The 9538-nt window shown below is 36.4% G+C and overlaps 1 protein-coding gene across 1 annotated transcript in view; it reads right to left on the minus strand.

Annotated features, from left to right (window-relative positions):
* Positions 1 to 212: 212 nt before the first annotated feature.
* The window catches only part of LOC102843582 (solute carrier family 7 member 13-like), a 21131-nt gene continuing 11805 nt past the window's right edge, over positions 213 to 9538 (minus strand). Inside the window, exons 3-5 of the mRNA XM_006880552.1 lie at positions 6627 to 6988; positions 1197 to 1289; positions 213 to 338 (exon numbers count right to left, since the gene is read on the minus strand). Coding sequence (XP_006880614.1) covers positions 213 to 338; positions 1197 to 1289; positions 6627 to 6988 — 581 coding nt within the window. The remainder of the gene's footprint in view (positions 339 to 1196; positions 1290 to 6626; positions 6989 to 9538) is intronic.

Raw genomic sequence — 9538 nt, forward strand, 5'->3', positions numbered from 1 at the left:
TTCACGTATTCTTTCTTCTTTGTATGTGGTCACGCATCATTTAATCAAATGTCTTTTTATTTTTTTTTTTTATCCACACACTGTCCCAAAGCCTGAAAATACAAAGATCGGTTTCTTTCTTGGAGAGCTCATCATTTATAGCAGAAAAAAAGGTCAATTCAAAGTGACAACTAAAAGAGAGTTACCAATTTTGATACAAATGGCTCAGACTGCTAGAAGAATGCAAATGAAGAGGTCTCAGGAAAGGGCGGCTGGCGCCATATCTGGCAGCAAAGGTGGTAAGAAGCCCCTGAAACAGCCCAAGAAGTAGACCAAGGAGATGGACAAGGAAGATAAGGCTTTCAAGCAGAAACAAAAAGAAGAACAGAAGAAACTTGAGGAACTAAAAGCAAAGGCCGCAGGCAAAGGTCCCCAGGCCACGGGTGGAATTAAGAAATCTGGCAAAAAAATAAGACTGAGGCAATGAACCTTACTTCTGTTCTTTTTTAAAACATCTGGATTCTCTGATGTAACATCTGTTGCCACCTGTAGTTAAAATGAAGTGTTGTGTTGGAGCCTGTTGTATATTTAAGATGAAACTTTGTGAAACAGTAAAGAAGAAACTCTATGATGGTCCATCTCCAGTTTTCACTCAGCCATTCTGATTTTAGCTGTGCAGTCAAAGTAAATGGAATCCAGAATCCTGTCAGAATCTTCATTCTTCATTATGCCAAGAATTCTGTACTACCTGGAATGAAACCAACTCATTTGAAATTAAAAAAAAAAATGCAAATGCAAACAACCAACCTAGTCTTAGCAGAGTGAATTCAGTAGGCTTTATTCTGGATTTAGAATTTCAGTTACATATTAGGTGAATCATAATTTGAAAGTTCCATAAATTGGGTATTTCATAATGGGTGTGTATTAGATGTGCATGTATATATACATGTATGTATGAGAAGCACTTCCCAATTTGGAGAAGACTCTTTTAATGATTAAACCAGTCATTTGCCAAATATACTTGATTTATAGTTATTTTCAGGTAGATTTTTCTGTATCGATTTTTCTGTTAAAATGTGTTCATCAGAGTCATCAGCAGATGAAACATTCAAAAGTAATTGTAAAAAGCAAGTTATCTTGTTGAAACATGCAGAGTGTAACTTAAAGTGAACAAAAGGAAAATATAATAAAACTCCACTCAGTATAAAAAGAAAAACATAGATATGATGCATATTTGGAGACTTGATCACTGGTGTCAAAACTAAAAACAAAGAGATGGCTATGGTTCCAAATACAAATGGTAAACACACCTGGGAATAAAAAAAATTTGTATTAGAGGTGACAAAACTTATTTCAAAAAATAACATTAAAGAGATTTTTCAATTAATTTAAACTATAGGTAAGTTACATTTTTTCAAAAAGATCTATAGGTTCTTCAACAGAAAAAATAAAACCCAATCTTTTTGGAATCTTGAATATAAATAACAAATTTAAAGCTTTTCTTTTTATTAGACCTGTACTTTTCTCAGTCATCTATGTCACCTGTTTACTTAGTTCTTTAGGTATTCTAAAGACATTCTGAAATATACTATTAATATAAAATATTTTTTACTGAAAATTTTTTCCTAAGTGAGCCTGCATTGAAATGACTATTTTCTGAACTGCACCCTACTTTAGGGAGCTCTGATGGCCTAGCAGTAAGAAGTTGTGCTGTAATCCAAAAGGCACATGGTTTGAATCCACCAGCAATCTGCTCCTGTGTGATTTACTGCCTCTGAAAATCTGCTGAAGGGTCATTTATGGATTGGTTCCAATTTGATGACATACAACAACAACAACAACAACAATTATAAACTTGCTTTCATTTGGAAATAACATAATTATTTACTATGCTACATATTTAAAATTCCTAATGATCATATCATTTGGATTCAGAAAAATAAGTTTGAATTTCAAACTCTGGAATATTAGGTAAGTTATTCAACTTCCTCTTAAAATGAGGTTTAGTAATACCAATTTCAAACAGTGTAAACAATGAAAGATATTATATGTAAAACAACTTCTAATAATGTATGTTTAATTCAATGCTAATGGCTACTTTAACATGGCTTGTTGTTTGGGGGGTTTTTTGGTGCATGTGTAACTCTGAATATTAGTCTATGCTGTTCTTGAGAGCACAATTAATAGCTGACTTATCTACATATCTCTGGTGTAGTTAGATTAGTATTTTTCACATAACACTTACCTAGTACATATTTAAGAGCCCTAGTTGCCTAGTAGGTAAGAAGTTGCACTGCTAAACCAATCTATCAACTGCTTCACAGAAGAAAGATAGATCATCTCCTCCTGTGTAATTTACAGCTTCTGAAAAACCTGCTGGAGGATCAACTCTGAGTCTATCCCAATTTGACAGCAATGAGTGTACTTAATTATTGGATTGTGGAATAACTCACTTTCAAGATTATACTGTATTTTTAACAAAGCAAATAACAAGAACCAGATAGTCTTAGAAATTGATGTGCAAAAGGCATTTGACAAAATCCAACACCTCTTCCTGATTAAGATACAGAGCAAAATTGGAATAGAAGGCAATTTCCTCAACATAGTGAAAAGTATATATGCAAAATCAAGAGTCAATATCATTCTCAATGGACAAAGATCAAAAGCATGTTCCTTGTGAACAAGATACCCATTGTCACCACCTCTATCCAATATTGTATGGGAAGTACTTTCTAGGGCAATATGACAAAAGAAAAAAAACCAAAAGGCATCCAAATTGGCAAAGAAATGGTTAAACTGTCACTATATGCAAAATAACGGTTAGAGATGGTAAAACAAGTGGCAGGACAGTAGAGTGGCAGGATACAAGATCAATATATAAAAGTCAGTGGGATTCCTCCACAGTAACAAAGAGAACTCAGAGAAGGAAATCAAGAAAGCAATACCATTTATAATAGCCAACCACAAATCGAGATACTTGGAAGTGAACCTAACTAGAGACACAAAAGACCTTTACAAAGAAAATTACAGAACTTTTTTGCTAAACGCAACAAAAGACCTAAAAAAATGGGGAAATGGTCTCTGTTCATGGAAAGACACAATACACTGAAAAATTACAATCTTACTGAAAGCAAGCTTCATATTAAATGCAATCCCAACACAGATACCAAATTCATTTTTCAAGGAGATCAAAAAGTCAGTTGGCAAGTTTATTTAGAGAGGAAAGAAATCCTCAAATAAACAAAGCACTTATGAAAAACAAAAATTAAGTGGGAGGCATTGCACTCCTTAACTTCAATAACTACCATACAGCTGTAATAACCAGAACACCATGGTACTGGCACAATGACAGGCATAAAGACCAATGGAATAGAATTGAAAACACAGAAATTAATTCATTTATCCATGGTCAACTGATATTTGACAAGAAAACAAAACCATGAGATAATGATAACTTCTTCAATAAATGGTGCTAGAAAAACTGGACTGCCACCTTCAGAAAGTTCAGAAAGTTGAAGCAGGATTCACACTTCTCACCATACAGAAAAATCAACTCAAGGCAGATCAGAGACCTAGGGGTAAATCCCAAACCCATAAAGATCAATATATAAAGTAGGACACCAAGCTTAGAGGCCTAGCTCATGATATAAAAAAGTTGACAAATACAGCCAAAAATACACAACCAAGAGAGGATAAAATTGATGAATGGGACCTTCTAAACATTAAATCCCTATTCATATTAGAAAGAAAACCTATTGACTGGGGGCGGGGGGAACATTTGGCAATACCATTTCAAACATATCAGAAGTTTATAGAATCCTATAGGGGCTCCTTGAAAGCAAGGATTCTGAAGTTTCATCTGACATAGTTTGGACATGTTGCAAGGCAGGATCAATCCTTGGAGAGGGACATCATGCTTGGCAGGGTGGAGGGAAAGCTCAAGAGAGAAAGACCCTCAATGAGATGGATTGATTCAATGACTGAAGTAATGGAGATTGGTGTGTCAGAGACAATAAGATTGGCACAGGATAGAGCAGGGTTTAGGACTGTTGTACACAGGGTCACTATGAGTCACAGGCGACTCAATGGCACATAACAACAACAACAACAGGGCTTCACAAAAAAAAAGAAAAAAGGACTGATAACCAAATTACAAATTGGACAGAAGACATGGAAAGACTTTTTACAGAGGAAGACATTCAGATGGGCATCAGACACATGAAGAAATGTCCAAAAATCATTAGAAATGTAAATCAAAACCACAATGAGATATCATCGCACCCCAATATCAGTGGCAAAAGTTTAACAGGACAGCAAGTAATAAATGTTGGAGACGATGTGGTGAGATTGTAACTCATACACTTTTGGTGGGACGGTAAAATAGCACAACCACTCTAGAAGGCAATTTTGTGTTTCCTCAGAAAGCTAAACATAGACATTCAATATGATTAAGCTATTCCAAGGCTTGGAATATACCCCAAGAAAATGAGAACTGAGTCACAAATGCAGACTTGTACATCAATGTTCATAGCAGTGTTATTCACCATTACAAGAACATGGAAACAGTCCAAATATCCAAACACAGTCAAATGGATTGAAAAATTATGGTACATTTATATGATGGAATACTATGCAGCACTCGGGAGCAATGATTTTGAAAATTACTGCATAACTTGGGAGGGACTGGAGAATATTATGCTAAGTGAACTAGCTCAGTGCCATAAGGGCAAATACTGTAAAATACTATTATAATAGAAATAAAAAGTAAAACATGCATGAGGATCCAAGGAGGGGGAAAGTAAGAGCAGAAGGGTGAGCATGGACAGAGGGGTAAACATAGGGTCACACAATCTGATGGGCAGAAGGAGGAAAGAGTGAGGGAAACTGGAAAGATCCTGTGTCAAAACAATGTATACAAACTTTATAAACAAATGAGTATAAAATTTAAAAAGCTTCAAAAAACAAAACAAAATATACTGCATTTTATTTACTATACAAAGTATTTCACTATGTGTATCATAACAAATGGTGGATAACATAAAGAAACGGTAAAATTGTGCAATCACTATGGAAGATGGTATGGCACTTTCTCAAAAAGTTAGAAATAGAAATACAATTTGACCTACCGACTCCATTACTAGGATCATGTTGTTGTTGTTGTTTGATGCCGTCAAGTCGTAGACGACTCATAGCGAGCGACCCCGTGAACGAACGGCCTGAGCACTGTTCGTACATCGAGTTTCCAGAGGCAAGCCATTTTGGAAGTGGATGCCGCTCCTGCTTCCAGTACTAGGATCATAACCTTAACAAATCAGAGCTGCCACCCAGATATATGCACTTCATCTATATTACTGCATTATTCATAATAGCAAAGAGATGGAAGCAAGCCAAGTGCCCATTAACAAATTAATGGGTGGTGGGGAATGGTATATTCACGCAATGGAATACTACACAGCACTGAAAAGCCAGGAACTCATAAAATATTATACAAAATGGGTCACCCTCAAAGACATTATGCTGAGTGAAATGTCTCAGTCACAAAAGAACAAATACTGCATAATACCACTGTTATAAAACAGAACTGACAGGGGATTTGGGAGAAACTAAGAAAAGAGGAGATAAATAGTAAACACTACACTGGAACAGGTGAAGGAAAAAACTAAAAGGAATATATGATTAGGTACTATTTGTATGACAACAGAGCAGAATAAGAGGTACATAGCAAAGTGGACTGGTGAGGGTGGGGAAGGGAGAAAATGATGCAACAATGAATCTTTTTTTAAATGTGAAATAGGGGGGCTAGGGAAGAAAATGTGTAATAATGAATGAATGAAAATTCATGGTGCCACTGTTGTAGAATGGGTCTGACATCAGGGTGGGGGTATGACAGAAAAAACTGCATAAATTATGCATATTGTATTGAAACAGATGAGGGAAAGAACAGATTAGAAGTGATATATGATTGAGTATTATGGTTAGCACAGGAATCCAGAATTAAGGTTGCATAGAGAAGTGTACTCGGGGTGCGGGGTGGGGGGAAGGGACGTGGGAATTGTATACTAATGAAAGGAAATTTTTTTCTTTTTTTTTTCTCTCTTCGGAGGGGGAAGTGAGCTGGGGGGGAGGGGTGGGCGGGGAGAAAATTGTGGCAATGAATGAATGGAAATCTCCAAAACCTCTGTAAAAAAAAAAATTTAAAAAAAAAGAAAATTCAACTTTTCTCTAAACTGTCATTAAAATAAATATGTATATATACACAAAAAGAAGCTATAAATTGCACAGAAGGAGAGTGTCCATCCCTCCTCTCCCATGGAGCAGCTGGAAATTCACACAATTTGCCTTTGGATTGGCAGTAAAGCTCCTTACACCAGAGCTCCCTAGAATATATAAAATTCCTTAAAATACTCTTCTAATAAAGACCAGTCTTTTTCTTTATCTCCTGAAATTTTAAACTGAAAGTAGTCTAATACGTTTATGAATTAATAAACAGAAAATCTAGGGGGTTTTTTGCATCAAATGTTCCTAAATAGGTTCACAATAGGCTAGAAAGAGATTATGACAATAACTGAGGGGGGAAAAATTACTGACAGACTAAAATGACCTGTGGAAGAATCAAATGGGAATTTTCTTTTGGGGGTTAGATCTACCTTGTAAGGTCTGGGTAGATTGGGCTCCAGGAATCTCAGTTTAAGTAAGCCTACCATCAGGAACCCAATTTGAAGCCACATTGTGAATCCCACATAGTTTATTAAAACGAGTACATCTGAAGGGAAAATCATAATGGAGGCAGAGATGAGAACGTGAATCACAGCTACCGCTGGACAGGAGTGCATATTGAGAGTTGAGTAGATCAAAGGCAGCTGGCCCTCCTGACTTGCAGCAAAAAGTATTCTTGATACTGAAAATATCGAACAGTTAAGAGAACTGAATATGGAAGCTGAAACACCAATTGAAACAGCCCATTGCAGAGAAGGGATTACTTTATCCATCCAGGTCACAGCAACAGCATCTGGAAGAAAAAAAAATCCACTAATTAATTGATGTAAAATGCATACCACATTGATCTTTCAGAAGGGTACATATTATGGTCTTAACAAAGACTCTATTATCTTTTATTATCTCTTTTCATCATTTATATTTCATTGATTTTTTTCTTACATCAAATCTCTATTATTTCCTTCCTTCTACTTATCTTGGATTTGAATTTCTATTATTTTCCTAGTATCTTTAGGTAGAAGCTTAGACCATTGATCTCTTCCTTTCTAAATATTATTACCCCAGTCACTGAGGTAGGTGTGTCAGAGACAGTGAGATTGGCACAGAATAGAGCAGGGTTTAGGGCTGTTGTACATTGGGTCGCTATGAGTTGCAGGCGACTCGATGGCACCTAACAACAACAACAACGACAGTTATTATGTTGTTATATGCCATCTAGTCAAGTACAACTCATAGCAACCCTAGAAACTATAGATCTGAATCCTCTCCTATCCTGTGTGATCATCATCTTTTTTTTTTTTTACATACTTGAGCCCATCGCTGCAATTAGTGTCAGTCCTTCTGTTTCAGGGTCTTACTCTCTTTTGGTGACGCACCATCTTTCCAAGTAGTATATCCCTTTGTAAAGTATAGTCTGTTCTAAGAAAAAGCTCAAAGAATGTGAGATGAAGCTTTGTCATCTTAGCATGCAGGGATCACTTTGGCTGCACTTTTTCTGAAGCATATCTGATTGCTCTTTGGCAGTTCATAGGATATTGAGTACTCTTCTTCAACAACAAAGACATCAACTCTTCTTCTGTCATTCTTATTCCCTATCCAGCTCTCAGATGCATAGCAAGTGATTAAAAAAACCATGGCCTGAATCAGGTGCATCTAGATCTTTATAGTATAGCTCCTCAAGAATTTTGAGAGGTCTGACTGCAGATTTTCAAAATGCAATATATCTCCTGATATGTCTGCTGGAGCCAAGGGTGTTGTTTGTGTAGCCAGGTAATATGAAATTGTTGAAGGTTTCTATATTTTCTCCATCTATAATGATGTAGCTTATCAGTCAAGTAATAGGAAATCGTTGAAGATCTTTTCTCCATCTAACATGTTGCTTATCGGTCCAGTGGTGAGAAATTTTGCTTTCTTGATGTTTGGATGCAAACTATTTTGAAGGCTATATTCTTTGATCCTCTATGGCAAATGCTTCAAGTCCTCTTCACTTTTAACAAGTAAGGGTGTGTCATCTGCATAACACAGGTTGTTGATGAGTCTTTCTCCAATATTGATACCACATTCTTCTTCATAGAGTCGATCTTCTGGAATGAATTGCTCAGCATACAGACTGAATAAATATTGAAGAAAGATATAACCCTGCTGTATACTTTTCCTGATTTTCCTGTCTTTGCTTTACCAGTAAAGCTCTATGGACTATGCCAGGTCTTCTTAATTCTTCTTAACATTATGATGATACATATCTTAAACAGCTAACAATAGTCTTAGCTTCAGCACATTTGAAGCAAAACATCTACGAACATCTCCTGATATTTATTTCATGCTCATTACAAAAACAGTAATTCCGTTATTTTCTTGCATAGATGAATACTACCTGACTGGTATTGTGGGTTGATATTACCTTGTTATAGTGTGGACAACCTGCTGTCAAGGATCTCTCCAAAGTTCTAAAGAGCAATGATGTCAGTTAAAAGACTAAGATGCACCTGAGCCAATCCATGGTCTTCCTTTTACTTGTTGAGCATTTGAAAGATGGACAGTGAATAAGGAAAACAGAGGAAGAATCTATGCCTTTGGATTGCAGTGTTACAGAAGAGTGCTTAATCTCCTGTGGACTGCCAAAAGAACAAATCAATCTTTCTTGGAGAAAGTGAAAAACCAAGTTGCTCTTTAGAGGCAAGGATGGTGAAACATCTGGCTCATTTGGTCATATTGTTAGAAGGAACCAGTCAATTAAAGAAGACATCCTGTTTGGAAAAGTGGAGGATCAGCTAGGAAGAGGACAATCTTCAACAAGATGAATTGACCCAGTGATTATAACAATGGGCTCAAATATATTGGAGATTATGAGGATAACACAGGATAGGCAGTGTACAGATCTGTCGTTCATAGGGTCACCCTAGGTCATGGTTGACTCAATGACACCTACCAATAGTGAAGTGTAGACAAATAGAATGGATTATCTCCCAAAAAGAACTGTTGTGAAGTGTTACAACAATACTGTAGAACAGAGTGGAACTGCCTCATTGAGTTTCCTAGGCTACTTTTTAGCAAATAAAATCACCAGGTCTTCTCATCCACAGAGTTACTGGTGGTACAAACTTCTGACCTTACACTTAGCAGACAAGTCCTTAACCATTGCACCAACAAGTTTCTGCAAACAAGGAATAAATAAAAACTTCTATTTAGGTTCAGATACACCAGATGTTCTGTTGGAGAAGGAAGGGCAATCATCTCCTCCTATGCCAGTTGGATTATTTGACAACATGCAACAATGAAGAGAAGAGAAGAGAAGAGAAGAGAAGAGAAGAGAAGAGAGGAGAGGAGAGGAGAGGAGAGGAGA

The sequence above is a fragment of the Elephantulus edwardii genome, unplaced genomic scaffold (genome assembly GCF_000299155.1).
Source record: "Elephantulus edwardii isolate Elephantulus edwardi_28Jun2011 unplaced genomic scaffold, EleEdw1.0 scaffold00008, whole genome shotgun sequence".
NCBI classification, from domain to species: domain Eukaryota; kingdom Metazoa; phylum Chordata; class Mammalia; order Macroscelidea; family Macroscelididae; genus Elephantulus; species Elephantulus edwardii.